The sequence below is a fragment of the Chiloscyllium plagiosum genome, unplaced genomic scaffold, assembly GCF_037043375.1.
Source record: "Chiloscyllium plagiosum isolate Xiang-an unplaced genomic scaffold, Cpla_swu_hap1 HiC_scaffold_1, whole genome shotgun sequence".
NCBI lineage: Eukaryota > Metazoa > Chordata > Chondrichthyes > Orectolobiformes > Hemiscylliidae > Chiloscyllium > Chiloscyllium plagiosum.
In genome coordinates this window covers 78,102,062-78,122,428 of record NW_028270139.1, presented here as the reverse complement: position 1 = coordinate 78,122,428, position 20,367 = coordinate 78,102,062, and the positions used below count along the sequence as shown (strand labels likewise).

The following is a 20,367-nucleotide window of genomic DNA, read 5'->3' as shown; positions in this document are numbered from 1 at the left end:
AATATTGCTTGTGGCTAAAGGAATCAAGGGAAATGGCGGGGGTGGGGGTGGGGGGGGGGGAGGGGGTGATGGTGAACGTAAGCTGTTGAGCTTGATGATTGACCATATCATCTTGAATGGTGGAGCAGAATCGAGGGGTTGATTGGCCTAATCGTGCTCTTACCTTCTATGTTTCTAAAAACAGGAGCAATTGTTTTTACAGTTATCTCATCTTATCACACTGCAATGGAAGTTCAACCGAGAGAAATAATGCTGTATCTTTGGCTTAATGATCTTTCAATTAGCCCCTTGAGGGAGAGAACAGTACTTGGCTCAGCTCACTACCAGAACTTATTATTGGACATTAATCTCCAAGAAGTTGTGATTTATTTTTTAGTGCCTCTTACTAATTACCAAAATGTGTGATTTATAGCCTGTCTCTTCTCATTTCCTTTCAATTTCCTGAGTGCTTCTATGTACGAATAGAGTAGTGAATCAATTCCCCAACAATTTAAATGTTTTATTCATAATCACTACCTTTGATTTCATCCTAAAACATTTCACTGTGTTCATTTCAAAAGTTGGAATGCAAAAAAACAATGTTTAGGGAATACCCTTCAGCCAATCTCAGTAAGGGACAGCAACAAGAAGAAAAAGGGGTAAATCAAACAATGTTTAACAATAGGTGTTGATGCAATAGGACATGGAGACTTCTGACAAGGAAGGCTATGAGATGCTTTTATATGGACCTCCAACAGATTAGACTTTGTTTTCATGTATGAAACACAGAGCCTGTTGCACAAATGTTACTAACATCTTGCATTTTCCAACCACCAAATCCACCAAACAGATCATTTTTTTTATTTCAAGAATATATTTTATTCATAAAATTATTTTGATATCTATACAATTAGTCATGCCACTCTTATGCACACATTGCATTTCTTTATATACAGAGATCGGAATTAATCATTCGTATATACAAGTCTGGACACTGACCATCCAGGTATTCTACTGAGGCGTCAGCGGGGCCCAGTTACTGAGTGGGCCCCTGTTCTTAGGTAGGCAGACATTACACGGTGGTCTTTCCGCACTGCGCCTTGGTGGCAGCTGCCCTAAGCTTCAGCGTGTCCCTCAACACGCAGTCCTAGACCTTGGAATGTGCCAGTCTGCAACACTCAGTTGGGGTCAACTCCTTCAGCTGGAAGATCAACAAGTTTCGGACCGCCCAAAGAGCGTCTTCCACTGAGTTGATGATCCTCCAGGCACAGTTGATGTTCGTCTCGGTGTGCATCCCAGGGAATAGACCGTAGAGCACGGTGTCCCACGTCACGGAGCTGCTTGGGACGAACCTTGACAAACACCAGTGCATTCCTCTCCAGACTTCCTTTGCATAGCACATTCCAGAAGGAGGTGTGTGACAGTCTCGTCCCCCCCGCATCCGCTTCGAGGGCAGCGTGCGGTGCGGCAGAGAGTCCGGGCATGCATAAAGGATCTCACAGGCAGAGCCCTTCTCACCACCAGCCAAGCCATGTCTTGGTGCTGTTGGAAAGTTCTGGCGATGAGGCATTCTGCCAAATGACTTTGACAGTCTGCCCAGGGAACAGCTCAACAGGATCCACCCTCTCCTTTTCCTGAAGGGTCTCAAGGACACTATGTGCTGACCACTTCCTGATAGACTTGTGGTCAAAGGTGTTTTTCTTCATAAACTTCTCCACGAAGGACAGGAGATACAGAACGGTCCAACTACTTGGAGCATATCATTTCATATAAGAGTGTGTTATCATATATTTATAATTCAGTGTGAGAGGAAAGCAGCTCTGTGCCCTTGTACTGCTGATGACACCTTTGGATTGTATTTGGGAATTGGTATAAATTCCTGTGCTCATTCCTGATGAATGGCTTATGCCTGAAACACTGATTCTCCTGCTTCTCGGATGCTGCCTGACCTGCTGTGCTTTTCCAGCACCACACTCTTGACTTTGATCACCAGCATCTGCAGTTCTCAGTTTTTCCCTTTGGGAATTGTTAACCAATGTGAGCTTTTAAATGCTCCATGGAGAGTCCTAGGATTAATTTGTAGGGATTAATATCTTGGTCAGGATTGTTTCTGGCCAAGATTTCTGATACACATTGTTGGACAGGCTGCAAATGCCATAAGTGCCACCCACAGGTGACTTCAAGGGCATACATGTGCAAAGAGGCCCACTGCTACATTTTGGAATGACGGAAAAGGCAGAGTAGTAAATCATACCATTAGTTATTCTGAGACATGCCAGACTGTTATGATGAGGCTGGAGCTTTGCCGACATTGCCTTCTGTGGATGGAAGGTGCAGGCATATGCCACCTGTAGAGTATACCGTGAGATGTTGGGGGATGATCTCCAACATGAAAGAATAGAGAAAGACTTCAGGAAATTGCAATCACTAGTTGATCATTCTGACTTCCAAGTCAGGAGTCGGCACCATCTAGTTTCTCACGGGTAACTGACAGAATAGCAAACTGCACAGAAATGAGGTGAGACTCTCTAATAATTAGATGTTTATGCTTGGAAACTGGAACCTCGCAGATTACTGGCAAAGTTCTCACTGAGCCATTGACAATAAATCTTGGCACAATCAATCAGAGATGCCCATGTCCCGTGAGTAATACAAAAAATAGTCACATTGAATCCGAGAATCTTGACCTTGAATTTTAGAGAGGGAAACACAATAAAATCCATCAGAAATGATGGACTTCAGCAAAAAGGCTTGTATTTATATAAGGCTTTTAAAATAGTGAAGCATCACAAGGCACTTCACAGGAATATTATCAAACAAAATTTGACTCCAACTACACAGGTCATAAAGTCACAGAGTCACAGAGATGTACAGTACGGAATAGACCCTTTGGTCAAACTCATCCATACCAACCAGATATCCTAAATAAATCGAGTCCCATTTGTCAGCATTTGGCCTATATCCCTCTAAACCCTTCCTATTCATATACTCATCCATATGCTTTTATATTATAATTTGTAATTGTACTAGCCTCCACTACTTCTTCTGGCAGCTCATTCATTACACGCACCACCCTCTGCATGAAAAAGTTGTCCCTTAGGTCTTTTAAATCTTTTGCTTCTCACCTTAAGGCTATGCCCTCTAGTTTTGGACTACACCACCCCTGGGAAAAGACCATGCCTATTAACCCTATCCATGTTGCTCATGATTTTATAAACCGCTATAAGGCCACCTCTCGGCCTCCAATGCTCCAGGAAAAACAGACCCAGCCTATTCAGCCTCTCCCAATAGCTCAAACCCTCCAACCCTCGCAATATCCTTGTAAATCTATTCTTAAACCTTTCAAGTTTCACAACATCCTTCCTATAGCAGGGACACCAGAACTGCACACAGTATTCCAAATGTGGCCTAACCAATGTCCTGTACCTTTCAACGCCTATACTCAATGCACTGACCAATAAAGGCCAGAGCATATTTGGGCCTTTCTTTCTTGTGTTTACATTCCCAAATGTGTGAGGCAATTGTGCAAGTAAGACCATCAAATGTTTACTCTCTTTATGAATCTTATCATTCCATTAGCAGCAGAATCACTTCATTCACCTCGGAACACTGATGGCCAATTCAGGCTTGTTGATCACAAAAAGGTCAATGAGGTCCTACAATCACATTAGTGGTACCATCTCTCTCATTGAGGTTTAACAATTTGTCCAATCAGCATACATTATTACTTGTTCCTCAAACTCTCATTAGTTGGTGCTCGTATGCTTTACATATTTCAAATACACGAACAGGACTAAGGGACTTAGCCAATTAGTTCATGAGCGATATGTGCCTCACTTCCATTTAATTGTCCATATTTATCAATATGATTTATCATTTGAAACACCTCAGTTTCATCACTCAATGTTTTGAATCCAGGCCAATAGGAAACGAGTTTTTGAAACAAGGTCGCCTAATTTAACTTTTGAAGCCCCAGTATAATTCTCGTGAACCCAGGCTATCAGTCATCAGTAACTGTTATCAGATTGTTCAAAAAAGATGTGGAATATCCATTTCAGTGAGTGGAGAGGAAATTATTTGTTGTGGAAGGGTGATTCTGTAATTGGAATTGCAAAATCTGATCCAGAGTGTGATTCCTGATGCCATTGCCAAAGTGACTCTGAATGAAGTCAATGAATTCTTTGCATGAGACGGCAAAGACAAATTATTTGACAGTTTATAAAACATTTTGACTATGGATAAATGTATCCTTGTGGAATTAATTTGTTCAATAATATGTTACATTGGCTTGATTAAAATTACAGATGGTGCATTTTTTTCATATTTCAAGGTAGCATTCCAACACCAACAGTTCACATTTTATACACAGTACATAAGCTGAACACTGTCTGGAAGGATTTTTTGAGGCTTTAAACAGCAACATATACTGAGACTTTTAAACTGAAATAAAAGAGAAAAAATATGTAACTTGTTAAAATTAATCTTTTATTTTTAAAAGGTACTGAAAAATTACAAAATACTACTTGCATACTATTACTTATAATATTATCCTATTTTGAACCTAACTCAAATCTAAAACAGCACAACATCAATTATAATATGCTTATTACTTAAAACTGCAAAATATTGCAATGCTATCATTTGGTTTCTGGAAATAATAACCTTTCCTAAGTATGTGACAGAGAAAAAATGTTGATCTATCCTGATACTCTTACAAAATCTAACAGAATCTAGACTGTGTAAGACAAATGATACCTGCATGAGGAAACATCATTTCAGTGAAAAAAAAATTGCTTAAATAAAGGAGTTAGTCGGAATGCTTCAAAGCAGGACACATTCCTGGTGTTGGCTTCATACAGTGCATTTTGATCATGAATTTTATTCATTGTGTAAACCAATATGTTCTGTGGTAAAATTTTATGTTCAATATTATATATTGGAAATAATTAAAGAGAGGTTATATTTTGAGTCTATTTCATATTTTTACAATATAGATGCAAACCTATTAAATATATTTATACACTAATATTGTATGAAGTGACTTGTGCAGTATTTGTACATTTGTTGCAGAATTATTTATGTCGAATTTGTATCATCAAACCACACCAAATGGACTAATTGGTCAATGCCTATATGGTATGCATCAACCTGTTCCCATTCTTCTTCAATTAACTCTCTCCTTCATATCCTTCCATTCCTTTCTGCCCACCGCTCATATATTCATTCAATCAGTTATCTTTTCACTTTACCTACTTTCTGCTGTAGTGCACTTCAGATGTTAATCATTGTCTGGGTAAAGGCATTTCTCCTGAACTCACTTCTGGTATTAAACGTGGCCATCTTATATTTATTATTATTATTATTATTATTATTATTATTATTAGATTCCTCCAACTGTGAATACATGGGTATGGATCTATTAAAGGATTGCAGTTGCTAAATTGTATTGATATCATGTTGAGGATATTGCCACAAAGTTCAAGAAGGAAAATTGTATTAAATTTTAATCTCTCCTCGACCATGGTGTTAGGAGTATTCTACACAATGTTGTTATGTTGGGGGTGAGATAAGACAAAAACCTATCAATGCAGATCATGTAATACTCAAGAACTATATGTATTTGGTCTGCTTTGTGGTGAGATTAGAATGAAAATTAACATTCAAAGTGGACTTTGAAAATTAAATTGAAATCCAAGAATTGTGCTCTCTTGAGACTAGCCAGCAGTCAGGGAGCAAATCAGAAAACACTTCTAATGACCAATCTCACCCTGTGTTATATATTGTCAATGAACTGTGCTTCAATAGGCTCAAGCCACGCAACCAAATTGAATATTGAATTCAAATCAATTGATTGAATTTGAGTATTGCTGAAACAGACAGTGCAAGTATAATGCTAGATAGGTAAGCCATACATCCCAAAAGCTAGCTAATTTTAGTAAATAATCTATTCTTTTGGCTGTTCGTAACCGGCAACATGTTGACAATACCCAATAGTATTCTGCTTGCCAAACTGAAAAACATAGGGTGATTCCACCATTGGACAGCATTTGCTAAATAATTATGAGTGTGCTAAGAATAGTGCTGGCAACCAATTTAAGATTGTCAATCAGGATTACAAAGTGACACACTTGTGTATACTGGAAGCTACCTACTTCAATTCAGTAAAAACCAGCAGACAGCCGCTTTCTGGTTAATTTCCCAGAACAATGCCTTGACCAGAGTCAACTTTTCTGGTTTCAATTTAAACAAAGTTTGGCAGTTAACCGTCAATCATCATACAATTACCAGCATTTGCACGATTTTGCTTTTATCATAAAGCAACAAACTGGAACAGCAATATGGGCTGAAAGAGATCCAGGTGGCATTCTCACTGCATTGGAGGGATGTTGCTCCTATGCAACTCTTGAGACCAGGGTTATTGTGACATCACTGTTGATGTGTAAAGTCTCTTGGCCCTTGTGAAATGGTATTTTTCAATGTCCTTATAACACATTACTGCTTGGCCCTAAAATGTATTCTCTAACCAAAATGGAAATGGTAATGATAACACCAAGCACCTGTTAGCACCTTCTGCACTCATGCTTTGCTTCAATTCAAGTTGCACCCATGAGAACATATGATGAAAATGCTGACCAATTATATTTGTCAAATTCAATTGCACAAATACCTGGGCATTGTAATAAATTTTTAGCATTATCAATGTTTAACATATTCAATATTGTGCTTATCATGGGCATAATAGGAGTTACAAATGGTCTGGTTGCAATGTGCGATTAAAATTTAGTAGATTAAAGAGTTGCCACTTTTATTTTGCATTAAAACGTGTTTGTCAGTTTGTAATCTGGGCGCATCATTCTTTTTCTGCTATAATACACCAATTGCCATGATCATAAGAAGAATTGAGGATGTGAAGTTCTTGTACATTCTCTTCAATTAGCTGAGCCAATTCTCCTTCCCTGAAGACATGATAATATCTCATTAATTCTGTAGCATCCGCAAATTCCTCCTGCTTATCATCCAAAGCCACAGATCTGGTACTGTCAATCCCAGAATCTGGTGACTCTGTGGCGGATGTCCTCTTAAAAGAACTTGTACTTTCCTTGGATCTTGTTGCTTCATCATTTTTCTGAAAAATCTGTCTGTTAGCCTGACATAGATTTAGGATCTCTTGTCTACAGGATTCACTTTGATGGCTCCCTTGCTTCTCTTTCAAACTGCTCTCTAACCATTGTGATTCTTTATGGTTTGGATTTTCAGTGAATACTTCATCTTCAAAACTGTCTCTCTTCGTTAATGGTGGACAATCTCCGTCCAAGCTGCAGTGCCTAGAAGGTAAACCCAAGTTCCCCACAGGCTGTACGTTGTTCCTCCACTTGTGGATGACCTCAGGTGATTTCCTCATTGATTTAAAGTGATCAATATGTGTCTGCATTGCAGCCTCGTCAAGAGATTTAGAAAAGAACCATGAACAAAGCGACTTACCTAGATTCTTGTAAAATGGATGCTCTTGATCTTCAGACATCCTGGAGCAGCAATTTTCTAGCAAGGTATGGTTGTTAGTTCTGTATGAAAGTATTGTGTGTTGATCCTGCCTGAGAGACAACATTGCACTGGCCTCAGTTGGATCTGTTTTCATTTGATCTTTATCTTGTGCTTTGACTGTGTTCGCAGTTATGGGTTTGTTGTGGCCTTGACCAGACTCTGATGACGGTCGAGAACACAAGGATCGGTTCCAAGGAACAAAGATGTCCTGTTTTTCAAAGTGGCGGTGTTTTTGTTCCATTGCCCACACGTAAATCATCATCTGTCCTCCGTGGTGCAAAGTCCTTGTCATTTCTTTTATTGCTCGTATACGCCTGCCTTTTGTTGAGAAATGGTGAATCACTACAAAAAGAAATGATAGGGTTCATTTATAATGATTTTCACAATTGGAGAACATTCCCAGGACAATGGAGAAAAAACAGAGGATGGGGTTTAAATTGGTAGCTTTGATAAGGCAAATACAATAAGCCAAATAGCCTGCTTTTGCATCATTTGATTCTATAATCACTGAGTTGATAGACAAGATGTATAAACCCTAAAACAGATATGAATACTTCCATTATGAATATATGGCTGCAAACTACTAATTTATAAAATAACATTCAACAATTTCATCAGCACTTTGGAGTATAAGTAGCATTACTAACCATGCTGACAGCATTAAACTTCACACCTCTTGTACAATGGATCCAAGCATGTTATAGGATCATATCAAGCTGGTCATTTGACACATTTCAAACAATTCATCACATTCTGCTGCTTTTTCTCCCAGCACTACAAACGTACTTTTCTCATTTTCAATTTCATTAGGAAGTTACTATTGAATATGTTTCCACTTGCATTTCAGTGCATTCTTTTTGAAATATAAAAGCTGCATATCTATAACCTAAACTTGGTGAAAATATTGTGTTCAAAAGTGAGAAATAAATTGCTTTCAACCATTGTCATCTCAATAAGGGATTAAGAGTTACTAATACAGTCAATAATCCTACATTGGCATTTCAAAAATAAGGAGATCAAACCAGTTAATGGAATAGTCGGTGGGTATTAGCAATAACTCATACCTCATAAAGCAAAAAGCAGCATCACTTTGAAGTCGCCTCCCTCACCTCCAACATGTCTAAAGCTGAGTTTTTGAACAAATAAGGACAGAGGAATTATTTGGTATCTGGAGAGTTGAACACAGTTGGGGCATAGTGAAAGGAGGGAACTGCTGACTGAGCTACTTCGTTCAAAACTCCATAATCAACAACACAATGCAAAACCAGATTACTGATTTGACTAGGATGGGCAAGATAACCACATTAAGCTGCCAGATTTGGAGCTTTCTAGCTAGTACTGCACCAAAATCTAAAGATCAGTTGGATTTGAGGGGAATTCCTAAAAACATGGCTGATTTTGTATTCCTCAGCCTGGCTCAGGGAGCCCAGCTTTTCTGCTTCTGTGGATAGACCCTCTTAGAGGCCCACTGCCAGGTACCTCTTCAACCATTCGATAAAATAATCTGGTCAGGCAGGAAGCCCTTCTGGGGTCAATCCAATGCCTAAATTATGTTTTGCTATTTCATTATGCACCTAGACCAGGCACTGACTCAATTACATGCATTAGCAGAGATCCTGAGTTTGGTTGTTGACACAGTGGGACAGAGAACTAGAACAAGGGGTCTTTGTCCCAGTTTCTTCTCACCACACAAAGGAGTTGAATTTTGTCCAGTCAAAAAGTGTTAACTTGTTTTCATTTGAGCAGCTGTGTATTTCCAGCATTCACTATTTTGTTGTAGTTATTATGCAAAAGAAGAGGGTGAAATATTGATTGGTGCAAACCATTTCCTAACCCCTGACTAAATATTGACAACAGCACATCTATTAAAGATTAACTTTCCCATTGCAAAATGGACCACTGTCCATAATAAAGAGAATTGGCAGCACTAATCCCAAAACACAAACTCAAGCACTCCTTTATCTAAGAAACAACTACATTGGAATTCAAATTGAATTTGATTAGGTTTTATTTGAAATAAACCTGATGAAATATAATTTGGATCAGTTTTAAGATACAGCCTTGATCCACTTTTCATTATTAAACTTCGTGATTTTTTTGTTTCACTGTAATAAGATTTCATTTTAAAATAAAAAACAAAACTCACAGATTTCAGCTACTTAAAAAAAGGCTTAACTAAGGATAATTTAACCAAGTTATGATAAAATATAAGTCATATATTTAATGAACTCAGTACATCTTAAAGTATGTAAGTTTTTATGTTAAATAAAGTTAAAATAGCTTTATTTTCAGAACATATTTTTGATTATTATTATTATAGGGAATCTAGTCTGTGTCTGCCAATATTATACAATTGCACATATTGGAGGATGATTTCAATAATGACTCTCTGCATTGCCTGGAGTGCATTCAATACTTTTACAGGACAGACAGGAAAATTGTTGAGTGGGGTTGTGGGAATCTGGGGAGGCAATCCAATTTTAATAGTTCACTGCTTTTTTTTTAATCTTCACCCAAGATTTCAGTTGTTTGCTTATATAGATGGAGTTCCTTACCTGCAAAAGGCACAGTCCCAGAGCAGCAATATCAGTGGTGCCAAATGAAACTGTGTCAAGGCATTGTGCCTGGGACTCCTCAGACCAGAAGCCAAGTGAAGAAGCAGCTAACAGTCACAGCTATGACATCCTTTTCATGCACACAGTCTAGACTTGGGCCTCTGTCTGATGTGACAGGGGCCTGGTCTATCTGCAGATGTATTCTTGACTCTGCCTCTACCACATGGCACGGTGATGGGAATCAAGCCATGTAATAATCTAAGGCACCAATACAAAGGTAGAGGAGCAGGTAGCACACTCCCAATGCAATCTATTTAATATGCAGTAGTGCTGGGTGAGTGGACACAAGGAGTGGAAAATCAGGCCATCCCTCTAATCTACATCAAAATCATGAATACCCTTTATAAAGAATTTACAACTTTCCTATATTTAGTGCATTAAAAAATTAATCTCACTGGATAAAAAAGTTATCAGAAGATATCAGCTCAATTGTGTCTTATATTCTAGTATATGATCTTGTGATCTCTTCTCTTACCTCCAACAGAGATGATTGCATTAAAACACTGATCCCTGAACGGAAGAATTAGGTTATCACAAACCAGGGCTTCATGTCCATGTCTTTTGGCAATTTCCACCAAGGGGCTGCAATAGTCACTGCCCAGTTTATAAGCCTGGCTGTTAACATTAAGATACTTTCCAATTCCACAACCTGCAGTAGAGAAAGACCACCATTAATGCCAGCTTATTGCTTCTTAAAATGACACTTAAAGGAATTAAGTTTAAATATGGTACAAAGGATATACCACAATCTGGTGCATCTAGCAGGGAATGCAGACTGAAAAATGATTTTCAATCTGTGCATCGCCCACAAATGAACTTCTCTCATAAGCTAATAAAAGGTTTTCTCATTAAAACTTTGAAATGTTACTGCTGCCACGTTGCTCATAAGATGTTCAGAGAGTGGAGAGTTTGGCAAGCAGATCTTTATGGGATACCAATGCTTTACCAGGAATTGGGCCAATATCAGTGACAGACTCGGAGCAGAGCAATCCAGTGGAGAATGACAGGCATGCAGACTATACAAATAGTGGACAAAGTAGTACAGAATTTTATGGTTAGAGGTTTGGGCAGTTGTTCAGTTATGACTAGGAGTTCCAAATAATATGTTGTTTCCTTAGAGCCATAAGGAAGAACACACAAAAACACAGAGAATAATAATTATTGAGAAACAGCAGCCAAATACCGTGGTCCACCCTGGAACCAATTTTTTTTAAAAGAAAGTAAACTTCAATTGTTGCACAGTATAATTTTCAAATATATTAGTAACCAGATTTGAAAATGGTGAGAAAATACCAGATTGTTTCCATTTATCTCAAATCGTATGAGGACTGGGAGTTTGAGAAAGACAATGTACGGCTTTAGGACTGATGCAGAAGAAAAGGGTTCACACAACTTATGACATGCAATTTATTTTAGCAGAGCTGCCAATAACAAGTTTGCAACCGAGCACATTCCAAGAACACGGACAACGCGTTAAGAAATGTACTAAAACCTGTGCAACTGTTGCTAAGTTCAACAGAGAAAGGCGATTGTCTCTACCATAGTACAAGTACGGGCCGTAAACCAGGAGAAATGTTTGGCCTTATGCACCAGAACATGTTTGACATGAAATGCAAATGCACATTGCAAATATTATCTGAAATGGCAAGTCTATGAGATACCTTGTGCACTTTACTGTAAGAAGTGTATCTGCACTGCATTGATGCAATGTACAATTTGAATTATGCATGCACCTTTACAACTATTCTGAATTAAGTATATGTTTGGAAAACAAAATTCAGGGAATGTGTCCATTGACATTCCTGATACAACCAATGAATTTGAGACAGAGCAAGATGTAAGGAAAGTCTTAAGAGTCTGTTAAATCAGCAAAACAGGTCTGTTTGAATAAGTTACTGCTGCAAATAGTCTACGCAGTTTGTCTGAAGAAACAGTCTCCGTGAACAATAGCACACAGAACTCATTATTGAAACTGCATCAATGTTTTCTAGTAATAGCACAGTAAGTCCTCAATCAAAATTCTATGAGTGGAGGACAGTTACATAAAAGTGATCTTTGTAAAATCAAAGTTAAAAATCACACAACACTAGGTTATAGTCTAACAGGTTTATTTGGAAGTACAAGCTTTTGGAGTACTGCTCCTTCATCAGGTAGCTGTGGAGCCGGATTTTCAGACAGAGAATTTATAGCAAAAGAGCACAGTGTCATACATGCAACTAATATGATATATTGATTAAATAAGACTTAACAGCAATCTAGGAATTGTTCAATATTTCATATGTTGCATCCATGACACTATGATCCTTTGCTATAAATTCTGTGTCTTATGATCGTACTCCATAGCTACCTGATGAAGGAGCATCGCTCTGAATGCTAGTACTTCCAATTAAACCTGTTGGACTATAACCTGGTGAAGTGTGATTTTTAACTTTGTCCACCCCAGTCCAACATCAGCACCTCCGCATCATCCATAAAATGAATCACAGTCAGTTAAAGCAGAGTGGTCTCTGTGTATGATTGAAAGCGGTGCCAAGAACGGTGGTGTGATAATATTCAGTCTATTTCAGCTGGCTCATAAAATCATTAAATTTGAAAGCAAATGCTGGATTTCAGTGTATTTCTAGAGAAATATTAATACAAACATATTGTTACCAATCAAAGCAACACTAGTTTCCAAAAGTGAAAATATTAAAATAAAAAAATCTTTTGTTAAGTTACTGCAATGCCTAATTTGTAATTTTTTTTCTTAGTGAATTTCATTTTCTGGGCTCATTCTTATGCTCATATACTCCTGCTGACTGATGTAGAGTGAAGTATTTTCATAATTTCAAACTAAATAGATTCCCATAATGAATCAAAGCCTCTGCATGAGGTGGGTTTTGTGGTGTTTTTACAGGTTGGTCATATCTGATTTCCTTTTGTTTCAAGACCTGACTGAATAGTTTCCCCATTGACCTTTGGCAATTACCATTTGTGGTTGTGTAATTGTTCAGTTGAAAATGGCAATATATATTAGGCAGCTGAAAATGTGTTGCTGGAAAAGCGCAGCAGGTCAGGCAGCATCCAGGGAACAGGAGAATCGACGTTTCGGGCATAAGCCCTTCTTCAGGAATGAGGAAAGTTTGTCCAGCAGGCTAAGATAAAAGGTAGGGAGGAGGGACTTGGGGGAGGGGCGTCGGAAATGTGATAGGTGGAAAGAGGTCAAGGTGAGGGTGATAGGTCAGACTGGGGTGGGGGCGGAGAGGTCAGGAAGAAGATTGCAGGTTAGGAAGGCGGTGCTGAATTCGATGGATTTGACTGAGACAAGGTGGGGGGAGGGGAAATGAGAAACTGGTGAAATCCGAGTTCATCCCTTGTGGTTGGAGGGTTCCTAGGCGGAAGATGAGGCGCTCTTCCTCCAACCGTCGTGTTGTTGTGGTCTGGCGATGGAGGGGTCCAAAGACCTGCATATCCTTGGTGGAGTGGGAGGGGGAGTTGAAGTGTTGAGCCACAGGGTGGTTGGGTTGGTTGGTCCGGGTGTCCCAGAGGTGTTCTCTGAAACGCTCCGCAAGTAGCCGGCCTGTCTCCCCAATATAGAGGAGGCCACATCGGGTGCAGAGGATGCAATAGATGATGTGTGTGGAGGTGCAGGTGAATCTGTGGCGGATATGGAAGTTTCCTTTGGGGCCTTGGAGGGAGGTGAGGGGGGAGGTGTGGGCGCATGTCTTGCACTTCTTGCGGTTGCAATATTAGGCAGCATCAATGTTTAATTCTCAGTCTTCACTGATCTTAGCCAAGGTAGCAATAGAAATGCTAAACTCATCTACCTTGTCCCTGAATTAGTAAGACAGAAATCAGCTATGTTCTTAATCACAGTCCAGCAACTCCCATATTTGACAGTGTGTGAAAGCTAGATATGAACAGCATTTGGTTCATCTGTAAAGGTCTTTGAACTCCCTTAAGTATCATTGTCTTTAGTACAATTGTGAAACATTCATAAGAGGAACGGGTCAGATAACTCTGTCCTCAGATAGATCAGGAGAGGTGTTGGATTCAGAATGCCAGAAGGGGAAGGGGAAATTGGCAAGTAATTAAAAAACCTTTGCTGAATATTTTCAAAGACTGTAAACTTCATTCTCTAACACATAGATACAGGGACTGAACCATAAATCACCAACGTTTGAGAGACAAACTGACATGTCTCTGAACCAGTTCAAAACATGGATAGCAGTACAAAGAAGCAGTGCTTGTTCAATCATAAAGCCATAGTTATTCTGGTTTTGGGAGATTTGATACAGGAATATGCTCCATTCCAAAGTGTAGGGACTTCTGAAATTGAAACATTCAACAGGACAACGGTCAAAAGATTTTTATTTACACATATTGCATTTTCCAATGAAGTACTTTTAATATGTGGTCACTTCAATCATAACTTGCCAAAGGTTTTGAAAACAAGCATAAAAAAATGTTCTTTAGCGAAACAATTGTCCCAGATTCCTCCTATTTCTGACTGGAGCATTCCAAACACATCCATCCCAAATTCTCTACAAGCTTAAAGCTAGTTAGCTTAATCCCTTTGTAGAACAGTACCAGGCATGCACGGATTGAATTTGGTTGCCTTTTTGATAGCACTTCATTAACAGGGGAGGACATAAACCTGTGTGGAGTTTGCATGTTCTCTCCATGTCTCTATGGGTTTCCACCAGGTGCTCCGGTTTCCTCCTACAGTTCAAAGATGTGCAGGTTTGTTGGATTGGTTGCGCTAAATTGTCCATATTGTCCAGGGATATGTAGACTAGGTGGACTAGACATGGGAAATGTGGGGTTACAGGGATAGGGTAGGAAGCTGGATCTGGGTGGGATGTTTTTTGGATTGTCGGAGCAGACACAATGGGCCAAACGGCTTCATTCTGTACTGTAGGGGTTCTATTATTCTCTGATTCTAATATTAACAAATATGGACATTATAGATACATTATTAAAATTTCACTGTTAAAGTGTCCAAGCCATATAAAAACCATCCAATTCACAAAAAGAGGGGCTTCAAATTATTAATTTCTGTTGACAGGTTCTGTATCTTGAACTTGAATGTAAACCACAATAGCTTGGGTTTATGTAAATAGAATTTACATTTACATAGTTCCAAGGTGATTCACAGGTGGAAAATAAAGCAAGGCAATTAAAGAATACTTAGAGAAATCCCATTTACTAATACTTTGGAAAGCATTAAGTTTGTTGTAATTTCTTACCAACATCAGCGATAAGGCTGCCTGGTTCTTGGTCCAGGAGAAACTGTCGGACGCTGGGCCATGCCTTACTTCGGAGTTCGTTGAAGTATGGTGCTGTTTGCTTATAAACATTATGAACATGGGCTTCTTCCAACTGAATGGCTTCTAATTCCATCCTGTGATTTAAAGAAAAACTGGAGTTTTGAATAATACCATATCTGTGCACTTCATGTAACCTATTCAATCAGATTTAACTCATTTAACTATGAGTGTTGGCTCCTCTACCTTGACTGTATTCAGTGTGGTTTTGTCTATATTTGTAATCCAATTACTTCAAAGGTATAGTCCAGGTCAAGACTGTTTATAAGAATTAAGTACCTGAAGCTTTACCTCTACAATTTGTCGTCTTTTGCAGCACTTAAACTCACTTCTTGTACTGCTGCCCATTTAGAGTACTTCTAAAATCAAAACTGGTGGAACTTTTAAAAAATATTCATGAAAATTTAATGGTTCCCTGTTTATAAAAACATACAAATGTTAGCTGGCATTGGGATTTGTCGATTTTACTCAGATTCTGAGCTGAATATGGTAAAAGGCAAAATGCATGATAATCCACTTTTTAACAATTGCAGTTCTTTTCACAGCTTGTCTCATGGCATTGTTTTCACCAATAACTATTCCAGTCCACCAATATCTCAAAATCTGAGATAAAACGTATGGAAATCGAAGCAATGTGATGATGGCCCCTATCTCAAGAGACGGAATTGAATAATTCCCCAAGTCATAAATGGGCTATGATCATAGGATAAAAGCAAAGCTTTGACAAAGGGTCAGTTAGACTCGAAACGTTAGCTCTTTTCTCTCCTTACAGATGCTGCCAGACCTGCTGGGTTTTTCCAGCATTTTCTCTCTTTGGGCTATGATCATCATCAGTTTAAAGATGCTTATCACATGCTGCTCCACATGACCATTTTCAATATAATGGCAGTGGTACCAGTGTGTTTGCAGTTGGGTAAATATTAAAGCAAGGCAGATCAAAACTCAGCTTCAGGTTTCTCATGTTGAACCATTCCACTGAAAATAGAATTACTTTGAGGTTAGTAAGAACCTCAAACACCTGGCTTTATAATCTAGAGCTGAAGTTTACTACCAACAGAGACAAGCTACGTGAGGAAGATTGCCAAGTTGTTTTGTCACAGATTATATTCCGGTGCCTTCTTTGGAATGATGTCAGCTGCCTGAAGAACATTCATAGCTGAACTCACAAGTGGCTCTTTGGATAAAACACCAGTGGGCTCAAGTTCTTGTTGGGTAGCAAGTTCCCTTCCAAGACACTCCATATTGGTTCTTGGAAATACCTAGCCCCGTTTCTAATCCTTCACCATCATTAGATTAAAATCCTTGAACTCCCTAACAATGCTGTGAGTGTCTCTATACCCAAAGACTGCATCAGTTCAAGAAAGTAGCTCATCTCTACTTTCGCCAAGCTAATCAGGGATGGACCATAAATGCAGGCTTAGCCACAACCTATGACTTAAAAAAAGAGTCAGTGCCTTCAGGGAATACGGGAAGAAATGAAGACAAAAATCAATATTTCTGTGCTATATCATCTGAGTAGAAATTTGATTTTCATTCCAACTGCTATTTCTTGACTAAAATGTTGCATTAAGTGCTTGAAGCAACAGCAACCTGGATTTTCATTGAGTAAAAAGAAATTGGTCCTAAATTTCGGGGAGGTGATCTTTAGTTCTGTTATAATTTTGATCCTATAGTATGGGCCATGCTTGAAGCAACAATAACCTGAATTTTCCTCGAGTATAAAGAAATTGGTCCTGAATTTTGGGGAGGTGATCTTTAGTTCTGTTATCATTTTGTAATATGAACCTTGTGTGATATGAACCTTACAGAGGAACAGCCTGAACATCACTTTAAAACTCCATGTTTTGGAGACTGCTGCTTACCCCCTGTCTAAAGTACAGCAAGAAAAGAAATAATAGCATATAAATAAAAGCCCACATTAAAAATGGATAACCAATATTCTTCATACCAGTAAATAGTGAAAGAACTGTGGTTAATGCAACCAATTTAAAAAAATAATAGCCCATGGGGATCCAGCATTTATAGAGTTTCTTCCATCTTAACCCTTGCTAATGTAAGATAATCTGTGGTTCAATACAAAAAGACATGAATGGAGAAAGCTGAAAAAAAAATCTTCATTAATGGCACGGACGTTTCATGATAAAGTTTTATTAGGTAGAGTACTACACAAATCAACAACCTCTAAACATTCACAGATCATTTACTAACTGAAAGGATTCCAGATGTCACTCATTTTTGCTGCAAGGCCTTCTGAGTGTTCCCAATCATCCTGAGACAAGAATTTTCAAACACATGGCCAGAATTTCCACTCTGATAAGGGGACAAGAATGGAAATGGTTGGGCACATAATTTTGCACTGCCAGCCATTGAGCCAGTTTGCTGTTCTGACAGTCAGTGCTTTTGCTCAGCACTGGGTAAGGTGGGATATTGCAACCTCCCTGATTTATATCAAATGTCAACTGATCTTGGGAAAGTGTTGTGTTAGCTCATTAATGGCCTGGAATAATGGAGTACACAGATTACATAACGAATATGGTACAGTTCAAGTGGAAGATGGTGGCAACATAGCAGGGACATGGCTCTATTAGATTGGCTCAAAAATGGTTGCATGACCATCCATCAGCATAGAAGTGCCTTTGGGTAAGTAGAGTGAATAAAGAAGTGTCTACTCAGTCACCAGTGTGGATCTTTAGCTTCCAGGTAGACTATTAGACAATAAAAGGAGTGTGAGTGCAGCTGGCTGCCAGGTAGGCAACAGTTGGACATGGAATTAAGGTATTTGGACGAGTGATCAACATGCTCAGGAGCACTGATGGAGCTTGAAACATGAAGAAGGCAATGAAGGCCATACCATCAGCACTAAGTATACCATCAAAGATGTTTCCTGTAACTACAATAGAATCCAAACTGCAGAAGATTGGGCCTGTCTAGGTCATGGTTTCTGACATGAAGAAGGCCTCACATCTCACAGCCTTGCCCTTCCAGTAGCCTTTAGTGTCACTGTGGCCTTGAATTGTTTTGACCTGGCTTATCCCAGGGATCAGCAGCATGTTCAAGCAGCAGTAAACCACAGGTCACTGATACACTATTTGTGAGAGCTGGACAATACAAAGAATTTCAAACAGCTCAGCCATTACAGGAAGAAAAAGCAGAGGGAGTAACCTCCATTATTGGGTTCCCACAGGTACAGGATAATATCAATCCTATTCTGTGGTCACCAGGCTTCCAAATGAGCAGTCTGATGTGAGAATGAAGGGTTTGCACTCCCTCAACATTCAGCTGGATGACGGTCTAGACTAGCGCCTCCTTCATGTGTGTGCTCACTTTCTACCCACTGCCATGACTTTATATACTCCAACAATCCAGAGTGCTGCTGCTCCTCATGTTGTCATCAAAACTTCATAGAAAGATTCTAGGAGGCAAGGAATATTACTTGAAGACATGGTTACTCACATCTTTTCTGAATACCAAAGTAAACGCACAAAGGGGCTATAGCTGAAATCATCTGCACAGATCGGAATATACAGCTCCAGCATTCAGACCAGACGTCATGCAGCAAACTCACATATTGTGGTAGTTTGCAGCATTCACCATAAGCTAGTCCTCCAGAAAGGCGTGGAACGTGAAGAAGCTGAAGCATTAGATCAACACATTTCAGTATAGGTTTTGGAAGAGGTTCAGGAAGCTGGAGAGCTGAGAAGTGCCCATATTGAGCAGAAAGGTGGCCCGTGCTGCATCAGGCAACAAAGTTCTTATCAAGATTTTGTTATCAGAAAGGTAGTACTGACCCAGGCAAGTTTACCCAAGCACTCCTCATTCAGCAGGACTGATGTGAGAACATATCTATTAAACACACAAATTTAAATAGGTCCACTCTTACAGCCTGTAGTCCCTCTCCATCAGTGTCAATACCCCATTGAAAAACCAAAACTTACTTTCACTACATCTTCCTTGTTTTGCAATCATGCCATTAATGTTTAGCATCATGGCTCAACCTTCCACTGTCAATAACCAACTACCGTTTATACAATCACAAATGAAACAAGTTCTGGTGTGTGACTCACTGCATCGCAATGTGGTGGTTTTCACTCTAGGTCATTTCTTACAGTACTCTCTGCGTGACCTTGGATGTGATGGAGGTAGCCTAACTAGCTATGTCTGCTTGCAGCTATAATATCTATGATGGCCATCTCCTTGTAAAAGTGTCAATAAGAACACTTGCACTGCTGTCATTGCATGAGTAACCTTTGTCACTGAACTCTGTTTCATAGATGATCATTCTGTCAGAAGGACCAAAGTGGCTGATGATGATGATGGCACCCACTGGGGATTGGTATATTCATCCTTGTTGGTGACTGTCCCAGCCTGTGGATGGCATTCTGGATGGCTGGAAGGGAGCACCAGCTAAGGTATAAAGTCTGCATCCTTCTTTGTGCCATAAGTGCCATTGATTGTGTCATTCTGTGTAGGTCATGGCACTGTGGTTACACAAACTCCTCATGCTGTTGCATGTGACTTTCCATGAGGCAGGCCACACTCTCCATGGAGGAACTCATGTATTCAAAGCCATGTGCTGCATATGATCGCTATTCAGAGACAATGAGTCTGTATCGCCTCAGAGAACTTCAATATGTGAGCTCACCTCTCTCACTGTTGCTTTTCTTGTGACTTAAAAGATCCTGCATCTGTACCCAGTTGAGCATGGTTATGTTTGTTGTTCCTCTCTTCAGGGTTCTGCCCACTGCTATCTCCACCTCCATCTCTTCCTGTTCACTAGTGTTGTGCTCTTCACCCAGTGCCATCCTTTCTCATTGTACATGAGGATCCACAGTGGTAGAGGTAATGGTGAGATGGTGCTTGTCTTGTGGCACCCCTTACACTTGAAAGCTCTAGTGATGCTGATGTATTGTCATGCTCTGCATCCC

The 20,367-nt window shown here is 39.4% G+C and overlaps 1 protein-coding gene across 6 annotated transcripts in view; it reads right to left on the bottom strand.

Annotated features, from left to right (window-relative positions):
- Positions 1 to 4,446: 4,446 nt before the first annotated feature.
- LOC122549999 (putative tRNA methyltransferase 9B) overlaps positions 4,447 to 20,367 on the bottom strand; it is a 115,525-nt gene continuing 99,604 nt past the window's right edge. For all 6 annotated transcript variants that reach the window (XM_087988356.1, XM_087988351.1, XM_087988359.1 and 3 more), the window contains 3 exons: positions 15,365 to 15,519; positions 10,612 to 10,785; positions 4,447 to 7,863 (listed from right to left, as the gene is read on the bottom strand). In XM_087988356.1, the coding sequence (XP_087844482.1) occupies positions 6,830 to 7,863; positions 10,612 to 10,785; positions 15,365 to 15,518 (1,362 nt within the window). In that variant the 5' untranslated portion in view covers position 15,519 and the 3' untranslated portion in view covers positions 4,447 to 6,829. The remainder of the gene's footprint in view (positions 7,864 to 10,611; positions 10,786 to 15,364; positions 15,520 to 20,367) is intronic.